The sequence below is a fragment of the Camellia sinensis genome, chromosome 1 (assembly GCF_055761805.1).
Source record: "Camellia sinensis isolate YWXY chromosome 1, ASM5576180v1, whole genome shotgun sequence".
Lineage (NCBI taxonomy): Eukaryota > Viridiplantae > Streptophyta > Magnoliopsida > Ericales > Theaceae > Camellia > Camellia sinensis.
This window is the reverse complement of record NC_138961.1, coordinates 70,803,903-70,831,629: the sequence shown is the minus strand read 5'-3', so window position 1 is coordinate 70,831,629 and position 27,727 is coordinate 70,803,903. Positions and strand designations below refer to the sequence as shown.

Below are 27,727 nucleotides of genomic sequence, written 5' to 3'. Positions count from 1 at the left end.
AGTCCCAAGCTGGGTTCAGGCCCAAGCCTAACCGGGTCGGGCCTACCCTAGGCCGCCCATAGGCCGCGGACCACTTTTACACCCCTAGTGCCCCTCACTAATTACAAACCTCTAGAGGTGTAAATTGGGCCCGGGCCTAGGCTCGGGCCAATCCAAGATAGATCGTCTGGACTCTCGCCAAAATTGGGGTAGGGCCGAGCCAACCTACGGGCTAGAAAACTAGGCCCAGGCCTAAAAGGTAATCGGGCCTTGGGCCAACGGGCAGGCTTAGGCTCGGGCTTGGACCAGGTCCTGATGGGCCTGAATATATATATATATATTTTTTTTTTTCTATTTGTTCTACCAAAATTTTATTCTTTCCTACTAAAAATGGCATTGGGTCTTAGGCGGACTGGGCCTTAAATGGACCAATGGGTTGGGCTAGGCAAGTCAGGCCCATAGGCCGAACTGGACTTCAAAATAACGCCCCAGGCCTAGGACCGAGGTCTCGGGTTAAGCTAGGACGAGCCGGGCCTATCTCGGTCCACCCACGAGCGCCGGGCCATTTTTATAGCCTTACAAACCTCTATATCCCTTCATATTCTCCAATCACCCAATATAAATCCGTGGACTCCACTCCTTCACCAATCAAAATACTATTGGAATATCACATGGCAATATCTCAAGACCAACCAATAACTTCTTGTTGTTTGCTTGCTATTGTTGCGTACAAGTAATGTTGTAAATGAAATGGAGACATTATAATCTGTGCAAGTTTCAATTTATATTTTCCTATAATCTTATAGGTTGTTTGGGGTATATTAAAAAAGTGTATTTATTTTGTTTTGGAAAGTAGGTCAAAAGTTAGTATTTTGATTTTTTTGACTTTTTTTGGAAAAAAATTTGTAAAAAATTAGAGAGGTGATATGACCCAAAAAAGTCAAAAAGTCAAAAAAAATATTTTTAACCTCTTTGCCAAAAGAGACCTTTATATTTCTATTTTTTTGCATATCTTTTCATAAAAAGTTAAAAAGTATACTTATTTATATCACTTCAAACAACCTTTTACTGGTATTGTTCTTTAGAGAGAGAGAGAGAGAGGGAGAGAGAGAGAGTGTGTGTTTGTGTGTGTGTGTGTGTGTGTGTGTGTGTGTGTGAGAGTTAATTTTACTGTGTACTGTTCTTCTATAATTAAAATCAAATTGCAATTGTAAATAAGAAATGATTCACTTTTGATATGGTCATCTACATTTGCAATGCTTTGTGAACGAAATGATAGAATTTTCATGGTTTTTGGTTGTACAAATAGATATAAGAGAAGAATGAGAGACAACAATAAGTAAAATAAAAAGAAAGTGAGAGAAGTATTATACAAGGAAATAGGGTGATGGAATAGATAGAGACTTGTCGTTCCAAAAAAAAGAAGAAGAAAGAATAGATAGAGACTTAGGTTTTGTTTAGGGTGTGGGTTGATTTTTTTGGCTATTAGTCTGGGGTTAAAAGATCTAGTTCATGATAATTTTTTTGATTTTAGTGAGAGAAAAAATGAAATAATTATAGTTTGGATGTGATATTTTGTCTTATTGACTTTTTAGCATATTTCGTCTTTTTGTAACTATTTTAATCTTTTAGCCCAAAAATTTGTTATGCCAAACGAGGGCTTAGGTGGCGTTTGCCAACTAAATAAAATAGTAAAAAAACACTACAAAAGTTGATTCATTCTTTATAATTTTTTTTATAAAAAAAATTAAAAAATTATTTAAAAAAGGCAATCTCCATTATTGGTGGATAAACATCGAGCTACACCAAGTTCAGGCTAGGTTGACACTATCTAGTAAGAGTATGTATGTTATTCCAAACCCGGTTTGGCTCGAGATCGACCCTCTAATCTAGTCATCCCAAGTTTGACCCTAAGAATTTCTAAATTTTAAGTCCTCCCACTTAACCCAATATATAAACTATTTATTTTGTTTTTGTCTTTAAGGACTATTAAATTATTTAAGCACTTTTAATGATTATTTGAATTTAAAATAGTAATAAAATTTAATAATAAAATACATATGATCTTTTAAAAAGTGGTTTAATTTAAGTTATAGAAAGTAGTATAGATGTGTATATATTTTTCTTTATCTTTTATTATTTTTCTAAAATTTATTTTGTAACTAAATAATATAAAATTTAGAATAATCCTTCGTAGCTCAAAATCTCTTTGGCCCATATGGCTCGACTACCCAAAACGGTCGTTTTGGGTAGTTTTTTGTTTTTGTTTTTGTATTTGTTTTTCTTTTTTTCTTTCCCTCTTATTGCTGAACAGATGGAGGAAAAGAGAGAATAGAGAAGAAGAGAAAGAGAAGAAAGAGAGGGAAGTAGAGCACCCATCATCGGCGCGCCATCACTGACATCGCCATCGTCAGTGTATATACATAGATCTGTGTATACATAGATCTGTGTACCTTTCTCTCTCTCTGTATAGATCTCTCTCTCTCTCTCTCTGTACATCTCTCTCTTTGTGTGTATATCTCTCTCTCTCTCTGTTCTAAGTAATGGAAGAAGAAAAGAAAAAAAAAAAAAAAAAGAGCAAGAAATGTTGTTGATGATGGTGATGTTGTTGTTGATGTGATATGTTGTGATTGTTGGTTGTTGTTGTTGATGTTGATGCTCTCTCTCTCTCTTTCTCTCAGTTCCTCTTCTTTCTTCATCTTCTGATTTTGTTTTTGATTTTAGGATTGATTTTGGATTGTGGAATTCTATTTGAGAGAGAGAGAGAGAGAGAGAGAGAGAGAGAGAGGAAACTGTGTAGAAGGCAAGGAAGGGAAAGGAAAAAGAAAAAAAAAATTCGGGTCATTTGAGCCCTGGTTTTGTCGAGCTATGTAGCACAATTGTAAAATTTAATACTATTTAGCTTATTTACTTTTGGTTTTCAGAAAATAGTTTTCAAAATATTTTACTTTTTTTATTTTTCATATTTTAATATTTTTAATGAATTTTTTTAATATTTTAAGCAATTTTTTTTTTAATTTTTAGACATATCTAATATAAATACACTTAAAAAGTATAATCTTTGTGATTTTTTTTTAAAAATACATTAAATACCAAAAAATATAAAAATATATATATATATATATACACAAAAATTCAGTACATTTTTTTATATTTTTGTGTATTTATTAATTTTTAAAAATATTTTTCACAAATATTTTATTATTTTGATACATCTAAGTAATGTGCATCTAAAAAAGTAAAAAAAAATGCTTAAAATTTAAAAAGTATTCACTAGAAACAAAAAAATATGAAAAATAAAAAAACAAACTAATTACTTTTTAAATGGGCAGGTCAGGCTGGTTTGGGCTAAAACTCTTATCTTACGCTTAGTCTAAAAATTAAAGTTGTTTTGGGGACTAATTATTTTAGTTCATTTTTTTTAATTTTTTACGAAAAAACATACAGAAAAATAGATAGAAGAGTTGACTTTTTAATAGTAAATTTTTATTTTTTTTTTGAATGATTTTATATGATTCCCAAACTTGACTTAAATGGTCTAAAAAATTTTGTCCAACATTACCTTTAAATATTTTTTGTCAAATCACAAAAATATCGGATTACACCTTAGACTGCCACTATGGCATATTTTGGAGAGTAAGTTAAAAGTTAGCTTTTAAATTTTTATGATTTTTTTTTTAAAAAAAATATAAAAAAATAAAACGATAATGTGATTTAAAAAAACTCAAAAAATTAATTTTTAACCAATTCATTAAAATAAACTTATATCGTCGATTTATTTTGTTTTTATTTAAAAAATGTTAAGAATTTTAAATATTTTACTAAATATCTTATATAGGTGTGAAACTCATACCATATACGTCCCACACTCATATGAAATATTTAATAGAATATTTTATAAATATTTTACATCTCTAACGTTACTCTATTCATTTACAACATTATACTACATGTGTTTTATAGCAAGCAAACAACAATGATTTATACCACTAAAAAAAGACCACTAATAACACTAATATATTGGGAATATCCAAAAATAAATAAATAAATAAAATACATATGCAGTGGACGGACTCTACTACCACATCATTAATGGTGCTATTTTTTTTTTTTTTTTTGCCAAAGAAAGAAGAGTTTTATTCATAAAGATAATTACAATGGGTCTAGATACCAAATATCATGTGACGCCCTCAAAATAATAACATTAAACCCATCCATATAGAGACATGCATTGATACATAAAAGTCCACATTCATCTATTCATCAGAGTATTTCATTACAAAAGTATTACATGTTTATAACAAAAGCAAATGCCCTACGGGCTTACAGCTTTCCAAGTTAACACTTGGTTACAAAAGAGAGTGCTAACTTAATTACACATTAAGTCCTTGGCTTAAATCTATATGTAATACAATCAAGGAAAATAAGGCAACAAAAGTATGTCTGCCTCTAGCCTCCCAAGCTATGTCCTCAGAGGTGGCATGCTACATGTACCTGAAAATGATGTTCCCATATATGGTGAGCCACAGCCCAGTAGAAATATAATAAACTGAATATGAACAAAGCCTAAAAGATTAGCAACTGATAGATGGTCAATACTTACACTTCCATGACAGTCAAGTCTATGTTACAATTCACTTTCCATTTCTCATTCAACTTTGAGTTTGAAAACAAGGCCCAGTACTTTGGCCAAAACATTTGATGAGATTATAGTTCATCACTAGAACACTTTCGAAATTCAAGGCGGATACACATTTTGGTGTTGTATCAATAACACATAAACTACTTCCATACCTCTCAAACGATGATGATATACATTTTAGTGCTATATCAAATCAAACAAACTTTTCAATAGATAAGCATATGAGCTATATCACTACTACAACAGATAAGCATATGAGCTATATCAAAACTTCAACAGATAAGCATATGAGCTGTATCAACACTTCAATAGGAGAGCATATGAGCTGCATCCCTGGGTCCATCCCCTATATTCCCTTAACCATTAACCGGCTTAGAGGTATATCCCCCATCTTCCCCTAAACCGTGGAGTACATCCCCCATCTCCTCCCATACACAAGCAATGCATATAAACACAAAATCATATACATAATCAATCAATACATAAAGTTAATGTATTCTATCAACCGTCATACTCTATGACATATCTGATTGATTAGTTTTAGTTTGCCTAATCATCATGCATTGTCTACAACAATCAATACTATCCTCTACCGGTAACCCAGAGCAATTATTTCTAAACAGGAAATAAATGCACAAATGGATAGTATATCAACATTTCAATTAGGTCAGCAATAAGTGATTTAACTACACCCTTTAGTCCCATACATTCCCAATTTCAACATTTCCAATTCAATTCCTCATTTCCTTTAATCAATTATATACATTAATTAATTAAAACAATTAGGGCAAATTACCTTAATTAACAAAACAATTCTAAGGTTCCACTTTCATCCACAATCCATCATCCAACTCTTTCCCCTTTTTACCAAACTTGCTTATAGGTTTATTCCAAACAAAACCCCAATTTTTTTGTAAAATTACACAAAAGGCCCAAACTTTCTCAAATCTACCCAACAACACCCAACATATCAAAATCCTAAAATCTAAAGACAAAATCCATAAGGAGGAGTAGGATATCCCTACCTCAAAAGATGATACTCAATGGAGAAGACGAAGAAACTCAACGTGCTCCAAAACTTAATATTTTCGGATCAAAAGATAGCCCTCGACGATCAACACAACTTTAACAAAGGACGAAGAGAAGGAGAACACTCTAACTAGATCAAACCCTAGAGAAAAGGGAGTTTCTAGAGAGAGAGGCTCTCAAAAATGGGTTTTAGAAAAAGTAGGAGAGAGAAAGAAAAGTGAAAAGTGATTTAAAATTACCCAGCGGATAACTCATATACGCACGACCGGCTCGAGCGGAGAATAGAACGCTCGAGCGTTAAGCACAAATATCTGGTACCGCTCGAGCGTAAGGATGACCACTCGAGCGCCAAGAAACAAAAGCAAAACACATTCGCTCGAGCATGAAGAACCAGTCCGCTCGAGCGCAGATTTTCATCTCCCAGAACTTTTCAAAAAAAGAACCACCCGCTCGAGCGCCAACAATCCCGCTCGAGCGCGACTCGCTCGAGCGCAAGGAAACCCGCTCGAGCGTAGAAAACACACCTGCAGAAATTCTGCAGGGCCACGAAATACTGGAAGTGTGTAAACCCCGCTCGAGCGTAATAAGACCCGCTCGAGCGGACAACCAAAAACCAAACTCCGGTCGAGCGCAGAATGATCCGCTCGAGCGTAACACCAAAATCCAGGGCAATAACACTAGAGACCAAAACCCAATCCACCTGTTCGGAACATGCCCAACACATCCTAAAACTCAAACACTAAGAGTAAAGGATAGAAACGAGAATAAGACGACAACACAACCACAGAACCGAGTCCGGATTACAGTTAAACAACCAAAGGGAAAAACCGGGATCGCTATAACCTCCCCCCTTAAAGAATTTCGTCCCCAAAATTAAGGAGACACCTAAACACAAGGCCAACAGATCACAGAGCACTCAACACCTGAGCCCCAAGGAAAGAAATTACTCTCATAACAAACCTTCGATGCATTCATACCAAGGAAGAGACTAACCAAGGGAACATATTCTAAACGACAACACCTTAGGTACGCATGCCTCAACAAACCAAACCTCCCCTGAAACAATTCACCAATAACCGACCAGTGCTTCAAGCTAAGTCACTACTCAACAACACGACCAAAGCAAATCTTTAGAGTAGATAATAAGAAAACATTTTCTTGTTCAAGAGGCATTTCTCAAAGATGTTTAAATTTTCAACGTTAACGTTCCGGAATAAATCTTGCACTTTCCATGAGAAAACCCAGAAGTTTTGTAAAAAATTTTCTCAAACACGGTGTTAACCAAAACGCAGAGTCATCCACAGTCTATTTGCCCAAAAGATTAATCTGGAATTCTTTAAAATCCTAGAATTAAATTAACTTTTCAACAACGCCCTTAGATGGCCCAAACACTGGGAAAATTTTGTCTTCCATTCCTTTCTAAAACAGTATTATCCACAACCAACACAAAATATAACATTTTTATAATGATGGTTAATAGAAATAACAACAGTACTAACAACACATAAGGCACAAGAAAATCATGGTTTTGCAATCTCATCCCAACAATACCCCCCTTTAATACACAAATGGTACACATTTTAGTGTTGTATCAATATCAAACCAAACATCATACATATATAATGTATAAAAAGCCAATCCTTCACAATGATCAATCAATACACATAGAAGATGTATTATTCCAACCATCAGATTCAACGACGAAACATGTTCGATTAGTTTCAGTTTTCCCTAACCAACATGCAAAGTCTACAATAAACGAGACTAAACTCGAGGTGACTAATGCCAACCCAAAACCCGATACCGACAAGCTGACTAATCAACTCAATAAACTCCACACTCAGTAATCCACACACTGATGTGCCTCTCAAACCACGAAGCCCTCTACACAAACCACAAATTTTGGAATCTCACCGGATCTCCTAAAATTGAACCGCATCAACACTGCGTCTAAGAGAATCACCATCCCCCACCATGGCTATCTAGCACGCCTGCTCACTTCCTTGACCGAAGACCGACATGGTCAACCTCAATCACAACAACCCAAACACGAAGGACCACTTTGACCCACGCTATACTCATTACTTTAGAACACGAATTGCTCTTCCTTCAAAGAATGCTGTCAGCATCCACTCACAACCCACACCCAACAATTGATAACCAATCACAATACGAACACTACCCCTATACAACCGATGGGGTCACCACGGACTCATTAACTAGCAAGACCCAAAACACGAACCAACATACAGGTACTATTTCCACTAATCCCGAGATACAATTCTCACATTCCCTCGAACACCCTCACATAACCTTGCCAACACCACGCAACTCTCGCAACCCTCACATCTAACCATCACATCAAATCTCCACATCTTACTTGCCACCCATCTCGAGAGTACCCTCTAGAGGCCCGGCCTCCGTGCTAAACCACTAGTCAAAGCTATCGCTAGGCAACCACCATGAACCAACCCCGACACTATCGCATGTCGCCAACTAGGCTTTCAAAGATTCACCATCCTAACTATTCAGCAGAGTAAAGGTCCTCACCCTCCTCACTATTAACCCACATCTCTATCCACAAATACCATACCACTGTGACTCCATCTACGGATCACACCCTAACTGCGGGCTGTACACCCAATCAACCCTTACGATAGCATCTCCCGACCTAACCAGTATTAAGGTACAAATCTATCACTTTCGATCGTAATAAAGGGGCCCAAAGACTTAGGAAATACTCATATACTACTACCCGAGCACCAACTGCTTACAATACATCACTCCCTGATGCCAACAACCATACCCTCATGTAGGGGCTAACACTCCCTCAATCGAAACAACCAACCAGTACATACGCCAATTCGGCAGCGTTATCTACCACGACGGTACAAGTCTATTCCTAATAAGGTTATGCACTATGCCCTCGTAAAGCACCATGTTAAATACATACTACACCTAGTATTACTCGCACACTTCACATCCCCCTCGAGGAGTCCTCACGACAGTAGATCAACATCACTTTCACGCACATAAGGTCAAATAGATAACGCTAATGAAATTTCGAACACCCGGTAAGTATAACTGTTCTCGCCTCCTTGCAATCCTGATTAAGATAAACATCTCTCAGTAATCCTTTCGAATTTGAACGCATGGCTCATCAGTCCTCATTTCTCCCAAACCAAAACGCACGCATAAAAAGGGCATTGATACCAAAGTTTTATGGTTTTACAGCAACTTATTACATTAATAAAACTTTAGAGCTACAACATGCTCCAATTCACCTAATCTAGGGAAATTAACACACAAAGCATATACGTATATATATATATATATATATATATATATATAGATAAACAAACAGTTTAAATGTTTCAACATTCCCAAAACACATTGGTTACACAACATAACCCAATGATCACAAAACAATAATCCACTGATTACAAAACGGATTAGTCAAAACAAAACCATCCCATCGGTATTACTACCACTACCGTCCCTTGCTGGACCGCCGAAGTTGGTCATCCCCAAACATAAGATAACCTACGAGCTTACAAGCCACGGACAAGAACTACTGACGTGCCCCCTCTGTCCACACCTGGAACAACTACAAACTTCCCCAACTGGGGCTTGGGAACTCGACTCTACTGAGGCCCTCACAATCTGGCCTGCTAGTCCCCCAAACCGATGCTGTTCCTGCCCAGTCGAATGAAACTGAGCCTGGCTAGGTTGCAAAACCCCTAAAGAAGCTCCCGGCTGAGTATAGAAACGTTGAATATGACCCGGCTGATTACACCCCCAACAAGTAGGCGGTGCCTGAGCACGAGACTGGTTCCGAATCTGGGCTGATGAAGACCCCAACAACTGCCTCTCCACTGAGCATTTGATCGGCCCAAAACCCGGCTGGTTAGATGATCCTGGAGGTACAACTACTGGTTGAACTGCTAACCCTGCCCCCTTCCTCTGTGGGCAACTCGAAACCTTGTGGCCCAGTAGACCGCATTTGAAACAAATGACACCTCTCTGTTTACATTCTCCCGAACCCAAATCCGACACTGGAAGGGTAGTTCTAGTCCGACCTCCCTGTTGCGGGTTTAAACCCCTCTGCCTCTTGAAAGGCCTACCAACACCCTGAGTCACGGGAGTTGCCGAGATGGCTCCCTCCCCACTCTGCCCCATTGCTAGCACCGCAACCTCTACATGGGCAGCTGCCTCAACAAGCACACTATATCTTTTATGCCAAGACCCCGCTATCCTTACACGGATGTCGTCATGCAGCTTACTCTCAAACTCGAAACAACACAATCCTCCGTCTCCACCAATTCTAGAGCAAACCTCGACAGGTTAGCAAACCATCTTTCAAACCGCACCAAAGGTGTAGTACCTTGGCGTAACCCCACAAACTATTTCCGCAACTCTTCCAGAGCGGAATGAGGGAAATCGCAACTTTCTCGTCTAGGCATCCTAGAAAAAGTAATAGAGACACGTTAGCACACTCATACATGTACCGAAGCTAAACACTCACGTCCTAATACATGGACAACTGTAATTCACTCCATGTAAGCACATAAACACATAAGCATTTACGAATTTCATTTCTGGATAATGATAGTCCCGAGGCGTTACTAGAGTTCCGGTCAGAAACAACATTGATCAAGTGCCTTTCCAACAGGACTCCCAGAAACCCAAGGATCCAATCAACATCCAAGAAACTACATTACATACCCAAATAATCACATAAACATGTTATCACATAAGTACATAACATTACGTCTAAGTCTCTAACAAGCGAGACAAACCCATTGTGATACTAATCACTTCCTACGTACCCAAAGTATTCGAACCCGGTATGCTCTGATACCAAGTTGTGACGCCCTCAAAATAATAACATTAAACCCATCCATATAGAGACATGCATTGATACATAAAAGTCCACATTCATCTATTCATCAGAGTATTTCATTACAAAAGTATTACATGTTTATAACAAAAGCAAATGCCCTACGGGCTTACAGCTTTCCAAGTTAACACTTGGTTACAAAAGAGAGTGCTAACTTAATTACACATAAAGTCCTGGCTTAAATCTATATGTAATACAATCAAGAAAAATAAGGCAACAAAAGTATGTCTGCCTCTAGCCTCCCAAGCTATGTCCTCAGATGTGGCATGCTACTTGTACCCTGAAAATGATGTTCCCATATAGGGTGAGCCACAGCTCAATAGAAATATACTAAACCGAATATGAACAAAGCCTAAAAGATTAGCAACTGATAGATGGTCAATACTTACACTTCCATGACAGTCAAGTCTATGTTACAATTCACTTTCCATTTCTCATTCAACTTTGAGTTTGAAAACAAGGCCCAGTACTCTGGCCAAAACATTTGATGAGATTATAGTTCATCACTAGAACACTTTCGAAATTCAAGGCGGATACACATTTTGGTGTTGTATCAATAACACATAAACTACTTCTATACTTCCCAAACGATGATGATATACATTTTAGTGCTATATCAAATCAAACAAACTTTTCAATAGATAAGCATATGAGCTATATCACTACTACAACAGATAAGCATATGAACTATATCAAAACTTCAACAGATAAGCATATGAGCTGTATCAACACTTCAATAGGAGAGCATATGAGCTGCATCCCTGGGTCCATCCCCTATCTTCCCTTAACCATTAACCGGCTTAGAGGTACATCCCCCATCTTCCCCTAAACCGTGGAGTACATCCCCCATCTCCTCTCATACACAAGCAATGCATATAAACACAGAATCATATACATAATCAATCAATACATAAAGTTAATGTATTCTATCAACCGTCATACTCTATGACATATCTGATTGATTAGTTTTAGTTTGCCTAATCATCATGCATTGTCTACAACAATCAATACTATCCTCTACCGGTAACCCAGAGCAATTATTTCTAAACAGGAAATAAATGCACAAATGGATAGTATATCAACATTTCAATTAGGTCAGCAATAAGTGATTTAACTACACCCTTTAGTCCCATACATTCCCAATTTCAATATTTCCAATTCAATTCCTCATTTCCTTTAATCAATTATATACATTAATTAATTAAAACAATTAGGGCAAATTACCTTAATTAACAAAACAATTCTAAGGTTCCACTTTCATCCACAATCCATCATCCAACTCTTTCCCTTTTTTACCAAACTTGCATATAGGTTTATTCCAAACAAAACCCCAATTTTTTTGTAAAATTACACAAAAGGCCCAAACTTTCTCAAATCTACCCAACAACACCCAACATATCAAAATGCTAAAATCTAAAGACAAAATTCATAAGGAGGAGTAGGATATCCCTACCTCAAAAGATGATACTCAATGGAGAAGACGAAGAAACTCAACGTGCTTCAAAACTCAATATTTTCGGATCAAAAGATAGCCCTCGACGATCAACACAACTTTAACAAAGGCCGAAGAGAAGGAGGACACTCTAACTAGATCAAACCCTAGAGAGAAGGGAGTTTCTAGAGAGAGAGGCTCTCAAAAATGGGTTTTAGAAAAAGTAGGAGAGAGAAAGAAAAGTGAAAAGTGATTTAAAATCACCCAGCGGATAACTCATATACGCACGACCCGCTCGAGCGGAGAATAGAACGCTCGAGCGTTAAGCACAAATATCTGGTACCGCTCGAGCGTAAGGATGACCGCTCGAGCGCCAAGAAACAAAAGCAAAACACATTCGCTCAAGCGTGAAGAACCAGTCCGCTCGAGCGCAGATTTTCATCTCCCAGAACTTTTCAAAAAAAGAACTACCCGCTCGAGCGCCAACAATCCCGCTCGAGCACGACTCGCTCGAGCGCAAGGAAACCCACTCGAGCGTAGAAAACACACCTGCAGAAGTTCTGTAGGGCCACGAAATACTGGAAGTGTGTAAACCCCGCTCGAGCGTAATAAGACCCGCTCGAGCGGACAACCAAAAACCAAACTCCACTCGAGCGCCGAATGATCCGCTCGAGCGTAACACCAAAATCCAGGGCAATAACACTAGAGACCAAAACTCAATCCACCTGTTCGGAACATGCCCAACACATCCTAAAACTCAAACACTAAGAGTAAAGGATAGATACGATAATAAGACGACAACACAACCACAGAACGGAGTTCGGATTACAGTTAAACAACCAAGGGAAAAAATCGGGATCGCTATATATCAGATTGATGAGAGTGTAAACACCAAGATGGAAAACAAACTTCCCACACTCGAGTCTTATCAATTGACAGTGCATGGTGCACAATATCATGAGCTACACCATTACAAATACGAGGAACAAAACGAGAACAGATTGAATGGAAAGAAAGACTTAATGTTCGACAGTCTTGCACAATCACAACAATGTCTTGAGGAGGGTGTATTTCACCATTAAGGCTCTGATATACTGTCTTAGCATCACCTTCAACAATTATATGGCGATGTTGACCAAATAATACCTGCTGTAAGGCTTCTCAAACTGCCAGAGCTTCAAGCACTCTAGGGGAAGGACAAGTAGATAAAGGGATAGATTTGATGAACAAAATGGCACCCATCGAAGTTCGTCTCACAATGCCAATTCCAGCCTGAAAATCCCTTTCTCTTGTACTTGCATCTACATTCAGTTTGATATAACCAGAAGGAAGACACACCCAACGGTTAATAGGAGGAATGTCATGGGACAGTGCGGTGCTAGAAACACTCGGCAAGGATGATGTTTACTCACGAGAGTCCAAATCCAAGACATCAGAAAATTCAATCCATTCCGCCACAGCCAAGCTGGAGATGAATGGTGGCATTTGGCGAATTTGGGAGAAAACCCAAGCATTCCGAGACTTCCAAAGGGCCCAACAAATATAACAGGCCAAATGAAGAATCTTATCCCCTTGCTCCGCACTAGCTAGATGATGTTCAAGATAGTGCCACCACTCGGAGAAACAATCCAACGTAATATGTGAAGGCCATTCCAATCGAAGCGGAGAGCATTTCCAAACAAGTTGTGAACCAGGACATCGAAGCAGAAGATGTGATCCAACGTTTCCAATTCAACACCACAACAAGGACACCATGGTGCTATTAAAGTACAACAATAATAGAGACCACTAATTTTGGAGTTCTAAAAAGACCACTAATAACATGACACTCAATAAATAAAAAAAAAATACAACACTAAAGTCAAAACATCAAATTATTCATGATAAAACCTACTACCACATCATTAATCGTAGCACTAATTAATACTCTCACTCATTTTTCATTAAAGTATCACTTTTATGGCCCTCAACTATTTTTCCTGCACCAAAACCGCGCCCCTATAGCTACACACGTGGCGTAATATCATTGGTGTTAGCGAAAGTCTAATTGACTGACCTGTCGAACATTGGCATATTTTTTTATTTATTTTCCTGGTCTTTGATGCGACTCTTCTCTCCCTCACATCGAATCATCGAAGAACTCTCTTAACTGAACAAAAAATCTCTCTTCTCTCTCTCTCTCTCTCTCTCTCCACCAATTGTCGCTGACTTTGATAAGTTGGAACTTCTGAAGGTAAATTCGCTTACTCAAAGTTAGGGTTTATCTGAAGTTGCTATGATTCTCTGGTTTTGTTTAACGCTTTGCTTGGCTGCTGCGAAAATCAAAAGAAAATAGTAAAGAAAAAGAGAATATAAATAAAGGAAATACTCGAATTAGTTGTTTGATTCTCCTGATTATGTGGTGGCTTCTGTTTTTTGTAATTTAATTCTTTTACTCTAAACTCAATACCAAAAAAAAAAAAAAAAAAAAAAAGAAGGAAATATCAGTATATGATTCTTAGAGAATTCTTTGATCTTGCGAGTGTGTCAACTGAGGAAATTAAGAGCATGTGATTATTTAGAGTGTTCTCTAAATGTTTCTGTATTCACCCTCTGTTTAGTTAATTGGAAAAAAATAAATAACAGGGAGCAAAGAATTGATTTATCTTAATTACACCAAGAGCCCTTTAACTATTAGTGAATATCACTTTGCGTCCTCATATGTGTACAGTACATATTGACCCCATAACTATAAAACCGTATTAATACCCTTTTTGAAGGTGGTTTGGAGGGGTGAGGTGATGCAGTTAATAGTGTGTACAGATTCATAGACAAAAGATAAGTTGATATTTACTAATAGTTGAGGGACCTTAGTGTAATTAACCCAAATTGATTTTTCATTGGTTTTATTTTAGGACAATAATCTTACTTTGCCAAGCAAACAATGTGTATTAGTTTGAACTAATAGAGTTGTCTGTCCCTTATTTTACCAAATTATATTTAATGATAATATTCAACATTTGAGCCTAGGAAAATATGTGTATTATTTTTAACTAATATGTGTTGTCTGTCCCCTTAATAGTTATATTTAATATAAAAAAAGGTGGGACAAGATAAAAATTTGTCTTAGCAAACAACTAGAGCCTAGGAGGAAGTGAGTTGTTGATCTCGTGGCATTATTTAATTAAATTTATAAAATTAATAAGGGGTCTTGTTAGCGAGTGCCCTAAGGGCATTGGTTAACAAAGGTTTAAATAGTTGTACTTTCTTTACATCATGCACTTTCATAAAGAATGTACAACTATGTCAATCTTGTTAATTACTGCCCCGCTAACAAAATCCATTAATAAAGCTAATTAGTTATCAATCTTCCTGGGCATAGGTTTATGCATCCATTGAAGAACAGGTTACAGGTCTACTTGATCAATTTTTTGGGTTAATCTTGATCTTTGGTGACAGTTCAATGCCTTCGGCCGTCTCACCTCAGTGGCAAGACAAAGCTAGTGGTTTTTTTTCATCTTCAGGTAATATGAGTTATTCACTAAAACATTTTTTCTTTTCTAACCTTTTTATGCTAATTTTAACTTTTTTGATGCAGGGGTGAAGCTTAAAGAAGCTGGTCAGTCTGCAGGGACATTCGTTGGGGAGGTTGCAAAGGATGCAAAAGGAAATGTTGCTGGTGTGGCAGGAAAAGTTGGGTCAATGGTCAAAAGTCGATGGTCTCTCCTTCAGCAGCCGTCTACAAAACATGCCATGCAGGAGCGTCTTATTTCTGCAGCCGCTTCTACTGGCATGTTGTTCAGGAAGGGTTATTCAGGAACAAAGGATAAGGTTGTTGTTGGAAAGACGAAAGTTGAAGAGGTAATCCAGACGATGAAGTTGAATTTTGGAATTTGTTAGATATTATTCATGTTCAATAAAAGCTGAATTGGACAGATATTTCTGTTACCTAAATTTATTAATGCCAAGCAATAGATTCAAAACATTCATTTTTCATATCAAAGCAGTTGTATAAAACAATAGGAAGAAGGTCTGAATGAACATAGTCCTCCTCCTCTCTTCTCTTCTCTTTTTAACTGATAATACACCCAATTGGCTGACATAAGAGGTTCTATTAAATGGATTTGCGTGTGAGCCTTCTTAAATTTGGGATTTGCCAAATATACTGTTGTCCCTTTTTTTATTTTCAAGTGGGCTGCATTAATGAGACAATGTTTTCCATGATCTATTTTCATTTAGGTATTTTTTACATTTCCCTTAGACAAATAACACAATTACATTTAACATTTTTGCTAGCAAAACTAAGTGACAGCTCACTCGAGTTGAGATAGGCAAGCAGCCCAATGTATACATGAATCGATTCATTCCAGTCTAAACAAGAAAAGGGAATGCATTTGAATTGTTTTAGGAAATACTGTGTGTGTGTGTGTCCCCTTCCTAGATGCATACTATGTAGATAGAGTAGGAATGTGGTTTCTTTTGACTTGCTTGCTTTTTTTCTTTTTTTTTTTAAATTTAAATTATTATTATTATTTTTTAAACTTTAAAGTTTTAGAATTCCCCCTGGAACCCATAATTGTACTCACAACTGCTGGGAAAAGTACATTAGCTGGGCCAAATTTTATTGCACTTCTGGATTTAAATGTACTCCGTTTGATTAAGGCTTTTGGTAGTGCTACTCTCTAACAACAGCATGAAATACATAGTATAATATATTTTATGTAGACACATATATTAAATTGCACAAATACATACACAGTTTGGTTATATATTAATGAAAAACTAAATTTGTAACTTAACATGATGACCAACATTTTTGAGTTGGTAATTTTGGTTCAGGTAGCAAAGAAAACTGCACAGAAAAGTAAGACTCTTTTAACTGATATTGAGCGATGGCAGAAGGTATGTGCTTCCTCTCTTCTCTCTCTCTCTCTCTCTCTCTCTCTCTGGATGCAGTTGCAAGTTTAAGAATTCTTATATTTTGCCTTTCTGATTTTGCAGGGAGTTGCAAGCACTGATGGTAAGTTTGTCATAATTTGACAATTGACAATTTTATTGTTTGTTGTTGAGGTTTCTATGCGGCACCTTTCTCTTCCTGTGATTGTCAAATCCTTACTTAATAAATAAGAAAAAGAAGGTCAAATTGCTTAACATTTTGTGCTTGCTTATTTTCATCATCCTTCAAGCATTTTTGTCCTTTTGTTAGTCTTTTGTGTTGGAAGAAGGCTCACTTCTCACTTCTGTTTGTGGTTATAGGATAATATAGATGGGTGGCCATTTTTTTACTTCAAAAAAAGTTAATATGTTCCTTGTCAGCATCTTGGAATCTGATTTTAATATGATATGTTTTTGTCTTACCAATATTTTACTACTCAATTGGCATATTAACCTAGTTTGATATTTGTCTCTGCTCCTATAGAATTTGCATGGAAGGAATAAACCTTTTGGTTTCCTGTGCTACACTGATGATATCATCAAGGAATTATAATATAGTTATTTGTGCTAGTTAGATAACAATGTATCTGACCTAAGTCTTTATTTATTTGGCCAAAATTCATGTTACTTAGCAGGAATACTAAATACAGCTTGATATGCATCAAAGGCACAAGGGCATGTCAAGTAAGCCTGGTGCTTTTATATTTAATGATTCTTCTAATTTCCTGGTAACTGTCTGGAAAAAGTTGAGAAAAGGAAAAACAAAAGTGACTTGCAAAATGGTTGAGTGGATTTTTTACTCTTAAAAAAGAAAAATGGAAAAATTGACTGGCACCAGGATTATTTATTTATTTATTATTTTTTTATTTTTAATAATGAACTTTCAAACCTTGTCTTACATCATATTATTAGAGAGAAGAGGACCAGGGGAGTTTGTCAGAGGATCAGGGGAGTTTGTCATGAAAAAGTTCATAGTTTATTACCTGTGGAGTTCAGAACTTTCATGTTTGGGTGGAGTGGTGTCAGGGTTTAAACTTTTGTCATAACATGTGTTCAATTATGTGTTTCTACTTCCATTTTTATGTTGCAGTACAAATTCTTACTATAAGACTAATTTTAGAACTGAAACCATCAAACCTTTTGAAACCAAATAAAGTAGCAGCATTCAATAAATGTACCAGTCCAATAGGCTTTGAAGGTTATCTGGATCTGAGAGGTCATAAGCCACGCCTCTAGTGTGTGTCATGTTTTATAACATTTCATTGTGAGTCCTGGACCAGTAGTTACATCCAGACTGAATGATCCTTAGAACTCATTTTGGCAGTTCTCTGCTAGGGTTGATTATTGTTTTGTTGGTTAGGAAATGATTCAAGTGCCTTGTGTGTTTTTATAATTTGCATATTTCAGCTCTTCTGAATTGCTAGCAATCATGTGCTTTTTAATGAAAACAAAATAATTTTAAAATATCACACGTCATGTGGTTTCGTTATAGTGATTAGATGACCTGCTCTACCACACTGTGTTACAAGGTTGTGATATTGATCTTACATTTGTCGAGAAGTAATGTATTTCTGTTGTCAAATGATTCGTTGAAATGGATATTCCTACTTTGGCAAGGTTAATTTATACTTCATCCTATCTTGCGGTGGTGTATTGGAGTTATTTGTCTAGGCTTAGATTGCAGTTAAGTGTGTGTTGTTTATAGAGTAATGCTAGGATGTCCAAATTTTTGTACCAAATTTGCTTACCATTTGACGTGGCACCGTAAATGTCATCCATGCATTAGTACAATGCATGGAAGGGGGTCCGTTGCACCAATACAATTTGATGACACATCATTTGCTAAGCCAATTTGGTTATCACAGGTCATTACTGCCTATTTCATTAGCTTTCTACTGAGTAGAGCATGAAATAACTGTTTTTGCAATAGATTTATCTACAAAAGGTGGGGATAAGCTGTATTTATATGGTATTCTACTTTAGCACCTATACACTGGGTGCTATTCATCCCAAACCTTTGATGATATATGAACTCTAAGCTGTATTTGTTATTATCTAGCTTAATATAGTAGGGATAGTCACTCCTTTCGTTTTTTGTAATCAGTATTTGGAGTTCCAATTCAGATGGCTGTGCAGCGACAACAATCCAACAAGCCCATTCCCCTTATTTTGGTCACATGTGCAGATTATCTCATATTATCAGGTATTTGCATGAGATTGCATAGAAGTATAGTTTATTCCATCTTGATACTTCATTTTAATGCTTGTAGTCACTCTCATTTTTCTTTTGATCTAGGACTAAACTCGCAAGAGTTGTTCAAGTCAGAAGGAGACAAAAAGGTTATTCAGCAATTGGTTTCATTATACAACCAAGGTATCCGAACGTTTGATATCATATTTGGTTTTTGTGTAATTCTATGTGATCGTGCTTTACCAACTGGTGTTTTTTGTATTCTACAGATTCAAATGCATCATTGCCAGAGGGGATAGATCCAGTTGATGTGGCAGCCCTGGTCAAGTGTTACCTTGCAAGCCTTCCTGAGCCATTGACCACATTTGAGCTATATAATGAAATCAGAGATGCTCGCTCAAGCATAAATGTGATGAGAAATATATTGAAGAAGCTTCCTACTGTTAACTACATGACACTAGAATTAATCACTGCACTACTGCTCCGTGTTAGCCAGAAGTCACTTCTAAACAAGGCAGGCTGAACATCTCTCTCTCTCTCTCTCTCTCTCTCTCTCTCTCTCTCATGTGTACACTTGTGCATTTCATAGGTGCATGCATTACTTTTGATTATGTTGAGCATGTTAGAAGAAATAAAGGAAGGTCAAGAAGGATATGGGTGGAGGTGGTAAGAAAACACATAATTGTCTTAGACTTAATTGAGGACAAGAACCAACTGAATGAAATAGATCCATGAATCCAACCCAAGTAATTGGGGGAGGTGTCTGAGGGATTTAGCTTGATTTAAGTTCATCTACTTCTGGAACATGGAAATGACAAATGAACCTCCTTTTTAAGAGCAATTATTTATCAGCTTAGTCATTACCCATGAGCTGAGAGACCATTCCATTACTTGAGTATGAAACCACTCTCTTTATTGCATTTGTAATTGTTGTAAAGATGTCCAATTGATTGGAGAAACAATAAACCTAAACATCCCAACAATTATCGGGCATTACACAAAATTTTGAAACTAAGTTATAACATGCTAACGAAGGTCTAGCTTTCCCTAGATAGGATTCCTGTAACCTTTTTTTGGTATAACAAGCTCTATATTTGGGTTGACATTTAAGAAGATACTGATAACTGGTTGACTTACTCATTCAACTTTGTTTTAAAAGAAAACAAATATCTTTTAGGTTTATGATTATAACTAACTAAACCAACTAGAAGACTGATATTCCTGGATCTCACTTCCATAGATTTAATTGCCTCTCCCGTTGGTAGAGATTTAGTATTCATTTGAAAGGGAAACTCATGTAATGGTTAACCTTTCTTCTTTAGGGTCATTCTAAAGAAGGCCTTTTAGGTTCATATCCATTGAGTGTTTGATTGTGCTTTCATCATAATACAGTGGAATCAAATTATTTTATTTTTTTTTTCTTTTCAATATGGCCATTTGGTGTGCAATTGTTATTTAAAGTAACTTCTGAGCAACATTCACATTCCAGACATCATATTATACCAGGTTAGTGGGCTTACTGATTATATTACTTACAGATGGATGCTCGAAGCCTTGGCATGGAAATGGCCCCTATCATTATGTGGCAGAAGGGACATAGACTGGAATATTATAAACAGTTTTGGAATCAGCCTGCCAAAACCCTTTCCAAGGAGAACATGGATTCCACATCTAATTTAAATGCTTGGGACATGCTTGATGGTTAGTAATCCTCTCTATTTCATTATAGTGCATATATGCACACACACTCGCACACACGTAATATACATCTTTTTGCAGGAATTTTGCACTCTGTTATAAAAGTTGTTACTGTAATAACATCTATATATATGCATAGATATTACGTTACCATATGCATAAAGGACGTTCACATGTGTTCTGCTTGGAGTGACTCAAATGTGTTTGTAAAGTGAGAAAGAAGGAAAAAATTATCCGATTTAAAATTAAAAAATAATTTTACACTGAATATGTCTCTGGAAAAATAAATAATGAGTTTTACGACACCAAACTCTTAATTTAGCGTGGGAATATATTAAAGTAAATTGAGATTTTCGTAAGGCTTGTAAGACAATTCTCAACACGTGTTTGACACATGTCAATGTGCCTTACTATTTAAAAATAAAAAATAAATAAATAGGACAAGCTTCAGGCACTTGATAGACACGGTGGCTTAAAACATTTGAAACACTTTGAAGTTAAAAACTTCTAATCCGATAATAAAATGAAAAGCAATGTTGATTTATACATATTAATCCCTTGTCTTTTAAACAAGTTTAAAATTGTACAGCACAAATTTTTTAGTTTATTTATGAGTTGAGCTTTCTAAAATAGATATTAGGACTATTAGTTTACACTTATTATTGTTCAATATGTAGAATGTGGAAAATTATTTCTTACTATTTGATACTGTAAAAATAAATTGATGTATATTATTGATTGATGTTATGTTGATGTATTGTATGTACATTATATAGGAGATGGAGATGTGAAGTGGAGGTGGAGTGGTGGAGTAGGTGAAGTGGAGTGTGTAGTGGAGTAGGTGAAGTGGAGGTGGAGTGGTGTAGTGGGTTAGGTTTAGTGAAGTAGGTTTAGGTGTACATTAACAGCCCCCCTCAAACTCAAGGAGGATAGGAACTAACTAACTTGAGTTTGAAGAGAGTAACAAAACAGGAAAGTAAATTGATAAATAAAATAAAACAGGATAGGAGACACGGTATGGTCGTGTCAGACCGATGTAGCAGACAGTTTATGAGGTCATGTCGGACCGTTGTAGCAGACAGTTTACAGGGTCATGTCGGACCGTTGTAGCAGACACTGTGTGACAGTTGTTGTGACAGTTTACGGAGTCTTGCTCGACCCTTGTAGAAACTAACCGGAATCAATGTCGGGACAGTTTACAGGGTCATGCTGGACCGTTGTAGAAGCTGACCGGAATCAATGTCGGGACAGTTTACGGGGTCATGCCGGACCGTTGTAGAAGCTGACCGGAATCAATGTCGGGACAGTTTACAGAGTCTTGTCAGACCCCTAAAAAGTCGCACCCTCAAAAGGTGTGCCCAATCTTTCAAAAGGCGTGCCATCAAAAGGCGTGCCCAATCCATAAAAAGGCGTGCCATCAAAAAACGTGCCATCAAAAGGCGCGCCCAAGTTGTCGGCGAGCATCGAGAGGCGCATGATGCGCGTGTCTGCCTCTTCATCATGGTCTTTATAAACCGAAGCGGAGGCGGAGGCTTGGAAGCATAACAAACCAGTTGAAACCTCTTCGTTCTCTGAGAGCTTGTCGCTAAGAGCTGCAAATCTTGAAACACTCTGTAAACACTCTGTAACCAACCCTTCTCTGAAACACTCAGCAACCAATAACATGGCCTCGTCTTCCCGTTCAGCTACCCAGAATATGGCCTCTTCGTCCTATGGTCTGCTCACTCTCTTTCCCGACCTCAACGAGTCAACAAGAGAGATAACTGGTGCGGTGGCCAGTGAACCTCAACCAAGCGCCTCTGGTTTTGCTCCGTTGAACTTTCCGATGCGGTCGGTGGAGCAAAAAATGGCGGTGCAAACGGATATTGAGGCCAATCAGTATACTTTGAAGTCATGTGTGGAGACCATGATGGCGGTCACAAACCTGTCGCACCGGCTGCAGAGTAGGACAAATGAGGTGCAGCAGTTAAACGCCCAACTGGCTCTACTCCAACGCATGTATAAGGATGTGCGAGCAGAGATAAGTGTGCTAAAGGCGGAAAATAAGGAGCTGAAGCGGAAGACCACCGTGATGTTCCGATTTGGAGGTCCGCCATATGCTGCAGTGGAGGAGCAGGGAGTAGTGATCGTGCCCAGTGGAGTGGGAAACACGGAGGCAACACTGTCAAGGACCGCCCAGGACGGAGGCAAGAAGAAAAGACCGGCGGAATAGGCGAAGAAGTGAGGGCGGTGGGTGGCCGTCTGCAGAAAAGAAAACAAATCTGTGGGTGTTGTGTTTTTTTTTTTTTTTTTTTTTTTTTGGTGTGTAAAATTGTGATCGGGGTTGATCCTTGAGATGAATAAAATATGGTTTGGTGTGCAAAGCTATATGGTATGAATGGAATTTGAAAAAGATTAAAAATAATGTGAAAGAAAAAATAAAGAAAGAAATAATAAGAATATAGTTGAAATCAAAACGAAAGATGGCAATGGTGTTCGGTTTTTTTTTTTTTTTTTTTTTTATTATCTATACATATATATTATTATTATTATTATTGATAAATTATTTTAAGAGAGAGTGGGTGGTTCATGTGAGTAGTCTCGTGGGTGATAAGAAAAAGAGGGAGTGGGTGATATAAAAAAAGAAAAGAAAAGAAAGTGGAAGAAAGTGGAAAAGAAAGTGGAAGTGTGAACATATTGATGATGAAAAGTGGGAACCAACCCATGTGGGTGGAGGTGGTGTGTAGGGTACTTAATTAAAAGGAAGAGAGAGAGATAGAGAACTCGCTTGGCTAGAAGTAAGCCAACACCCTCTCCAGCAGGTGGGTCAAGTTCATCGATTTAAAATCATATCCCACTGCTTCAAAACTAGCGTAACTGAACCCATCTTCTGGTGTCACATGAATAGTAGAAATTGCACTCCCTTCAATGGCATTCATGGAGTAACCACAAGGATCGAATTCAAAGTCACATATATCAGAATCCGGAAGAATCATCCTAATACCAGAGAGATCAGTCATCGCAGCAGCAGAGCTTGCAGAAGTCTTGTAAAACACAGATGCCTTCTTCCTGTCCAAACCGGTCATGCACATTTCTAGTGTGTAAACAGGGCGCAAATGATTTGTCGATTCAGCAGAAGCAGAGTAAATGTGCCATTTCCGTGATTCATCATCACTACCCATCACGTAAGCCTTGCTTCCAGAACCAAGCTTGCCAAAATAGCCATCAAGGACAGCTACTTCTTCAGAGAAGTCGCGATGGGGAAATGGCTGAGCACCAGGAAATATAAAGCTTCCGCGGGTGTACCTCACGGATCTCACAGAAAGAGATAGCATTTCAGCAAACTTGAGGATGGGAGGAATTGAGAGAAGCAATTTGGTAGTCCCACAAGTTTTGATGATAATTTTGTACGAGTACAAAGAGGCTGGATTCAGAAAGAACATAAGAATCGACATCATCATTTGCCAATGAACTGACAATGGTGCATTCAGCTGGGTTTAAAATTTCATCCAATTGGGATTTGGATAGAGAGCGGAGGCCATTGCTTCTAGGGTCAGCAAAGATACTAGACTCAAAGAACGATATCTCGAGTCTCTTTTCATATCCTTCAAATCCAATAGGTGAAACTGGCAAAGCCATCTTGCTTTAAGGGGAAAAAAATGTTGTTGGCTGTTGTAGAAGAAGAAGAAGAAGAAGACTGGTGTGAGTTGCTTGCTGCTATGGCTTCTATGGGTGGTGGTGAGGATCGGAGTCTCTGCAAAGCGAGGGACTTGAGGCGAGTTCGAACACCAAGAGAGGACTGAGAGACTAGCCCATGTGTGTGTGTCTGTCTTTCTCCCTGAATTTCAATACAGAGAGAGAGAGTTGAAGATGCAGCGGAGTGAAGGTATGTGTAGAAAACTCCAGCGGGCAGTGAAGGTAAGGTTGCCGGTCGACTGCCCGCCGGTGAGAAAGAAATATAGGCCTAAATCTTATAGCTCTGATACCATGTAAAAATAAATTGATGTATATTATTGATTGATGTTATGTTGATGTATTGTATGTACATTATATAGGAGATGGAGATGTGAAGTGGAGGTGGAGTGGTGGAGTAGGTGAAGTGGAGTGTGTAGTGGAGTAGGTGAAGTGGAGGTGGAGTGGTGTAGTGGGTTAGGTTTAGTGGAGTAGGTTTAGGTGTACATTAACAGATACAATAAAATATAGGGTAAATTACAAATATACCCCCTGAGGTTTGCTTAAAATACCGATTGTCCCTTGTGGTTTGAAAAATTACAAATACCTCTTTATTAAAAAATTTTATATAACAGAATTAACTAAAAAAATTAAATTCATAATTACTCTCCCATAGAATAATAAAATTTCGTAAATTATTAATTGAAACATATTTTTAACATCATTAAAAATTGTTAATTGACTTGATGATTTATTAATGAAAGGGGTGATTTGTTATGAAATTAGAAACCTCAGGGGTGGAACGTAATTTTTAAAATCACAGGGGGGCGATTCGTATTTTAATCAAACCTCAGGGGGAGTATTTGTAATTTACCCTAAAATATAAATGGTTGTTAATTTTTTTATTTTTTTGCAATGGCACTGGGTATTCGGATCAAAACTCGACTAATCCCCAGTGGTGCACAGGCCCTTGGCAAAGAGCTAAATGGTTGGTAATTTAAAAATGAAAAAAATAGTTGTTATTTTCATGTGCACGCAAAAATATAAATTTACCTGTGCGGGTCGTGTCTTGTTTTTTTAAAATTGTTGTGTCAATCTATTTGTATCGTGTCATATCCATGTCCCGTGTTCATGTTCGTAACCGTATTTGTGCTTCTTACTTTCAAAACATGAGGGCAATTGAGATGAGAATATTGATATAGACTGGTGTCATAAGAAAGAGAGACTAAGAACGTATCCAAATAAGTTAGAATTCGACTAATTGAAGGTAAAATGAGGTAAAACTAATATGCCTGCAAGGGATAGTGATTGCATTTGGGTGGTAAAATAAGTAGAGGAAGTCAAATGAGAAAATGGGTTGAGGCGATGAGAAAGTACCTTATTGTTTTAGATTTAATTAAGGATATGACTTCTAATATAGCTAACTAGGGGAATAGATCAATCTAGACAATGCCATGTAGTTGGGGCAATAGCCCATGCAAAAACTTCATTAGTTGTTGGACTTGTTTGAAAATTGGAGTTGTCTCTCAGCTTGTGGACATGGGTCATAGGAGATTAATAACCAAGACGTGAAATAGATGTTCATGAGGATATCAGTGAAGGCCCTTCAAAATTGAAGTTGTCTTGTGGACCATGGATCATAGGAGATTAATAACCAAGACCAAAAATAGATGTTAATGAGAATATCGGTGAAGCCCCTTCAAAAGATCAGGAGATTGAAAAGTTACTCTAGGATTGTAAAATAACAGAGTAATGTAGTTGAAGTTAATTAGCTTGAAAGAAATAAATAGGTAGTTGGACCCTTCATAGTAAACAAGGCCATTTAAGGAGATGCATGGAGAGAAGAGGTTGTTACAACTTTTACAATTAAACAATTGAGAGAATTATAGTAGGAATTTAGTACCTCAGAGTTGTCTTTATAGACAAGCCAATCTGAACAAGTTGCTTAGAGATGTTGAATTAAGGTTGAATCGGGAAATACACATGGAGGACAGGTAGAAAATCTAAGGGATCAATCGCAAGAATTTGTCAGGAACTTGAGATTTGGATGAGGATTGATAGTTTTCTATTATGAAGTTCAAGATAGTTAACTCTGATCTACTTGGTTTTGAAACATAAAACATAGTCTAATTTTATTAGTTAAAATTCACGTGGGTTTCTGGGAAATAATATATTGTTTTCTTTTCTTGATTTGTCTGATACAATAACTAGTGGACTGTATTTGGTTTTCAAAATTGTTTTTCATTTTTTTTTTTTTTTTTATCTTTCATGAAGTTTTTTTTAGTATAGTCAAATTTACTTAATTCACCAAAAAAGTAAAATAGTGTTTTTTTTTTTTGGTCTTTGGTGAACTTTCTTTTTCAGATTTCTTCACAACTATTTTTCTTTTTAGGTGCATCTAATTTTTTTTTTTTTTTTTAAAATAACTAAAATATGAAAAAAGTTCACTAAAAACAAAAAAACTCAAACTGGATGCACCTAAAAAGTAAAATATTTGTCAATAAGTCTAAAAAAAATGTACTAAAAAAAAAGAACAAAGAAACTCAAAAATAGTTATCAGAAACTAAACCAAACAAGGTGGAAAACACGGAATGGTAACTGAGATGTTTTATCCTCTTCTTCTCTTGAACTACAGAATTTAAAAAACTGTGCTCCACATTTTCTGTTTGTGAACCATTCTTGCGAGTATAATTTATTTTCATTCACATTCTTGTGATTTTTTTCTTTTGATCTGTGGAAATATTGAGGAATATCTTTAAGTGAACATTTTCCTTCACTGTTTTCAGCTGAAAACATTATTGCAATTTAACTGGTTCTTATCTTTTTCTTTTCTTGTATCCTATGATATGTGCCTGCAGAAGAGGGTGAAGGTGTAGATGCAGATGCATCCTCCCTCATTCCTTTGGATGATGGCTTGCCAATTGACTTCAGTGCTATAGAGGTTGTTCACTGCTTAATCGAACATCACAATGCAATTTTCACAGATGCCAATGAGACTGTCTGGAGATGACTTTAGATTTCCTCTTTTCCCATTATATTGGACTGTATAGCCAATAATTTCACAATATGGACTGTTTTTTTCTCTTTGTGGTCGTTGCCTAATAGCACAGATGTAAAGTTTTTCGCTAGCTTTGGGTGTTTTCATAGTGTGGGCATATATTTTTAGATTTAAGTCAGCATTAGATTTAAGTTTGTGTCTAAAAATGTATCTTCTTCCCCCTCTATTTTGTCGAGACTCGTATATAATTCATGTGAAATATTTGACCCTCAAGCTTATTTGCTTTTTGCATG

The 27,727-nt window shown here is 37.0% G+C and overlaps 1 protein-coding gene and 1 pseudogene across 2 annotated transcripts; one reads left to right on the top strand and one right to left on the bottom strand.

Annotated features, from left to right (window-relative positions):
- Window positions 1-14,031: 14,031 nt before the first annotated feature.
- Window positions 14,032-27,707, top strand: LOC114260365 (small G protein family protein / RhoGAP family protein). Of its 2 annotated transcripts, none has more exons than XM_028200453.2 (10): window positions 14,032-14,215; window positions 15,421-15,485; window positions 15,560-15,822; window positions 16,801-16,863; window positions 16,963-16,981; window positions 19,001-19,099; window positions 19,193-19,270; window positions 19,357-19,601; window positions 20,626-20,788; window positions 27,295-27,707. In XM_028200453.2, exons 2-10 carry the CDS (start codon window positions 15,425-15,427, stop codon window positions 27,444-27,446), a joined length of 1,143 nt encoding a protein of 380 aa, XP_028056254.2. In that variant the 5' UTR covers window positions 14,032-14,215; window positions 15,421-15,424; the 3' UTR covers window positions 27,447-27,707. The 2 variants fall into 2 exon arrangements, with proteins under 2 accessions (XP_028056254.2, XP_028056258.2); XM_028200457.2 differs by having other exon boundaries at window positions 14,056-14,215; window positions 15,344-15,485.
- LOC145795307 (S-adenosylmethionine decarboxylase proenzyme-like) lies at window positions 23,506-24,435 on the bottom strand (annotated as a pseudogene).
- Window positions 27,708-27,727: the final 20 nt, after the last annotated feature.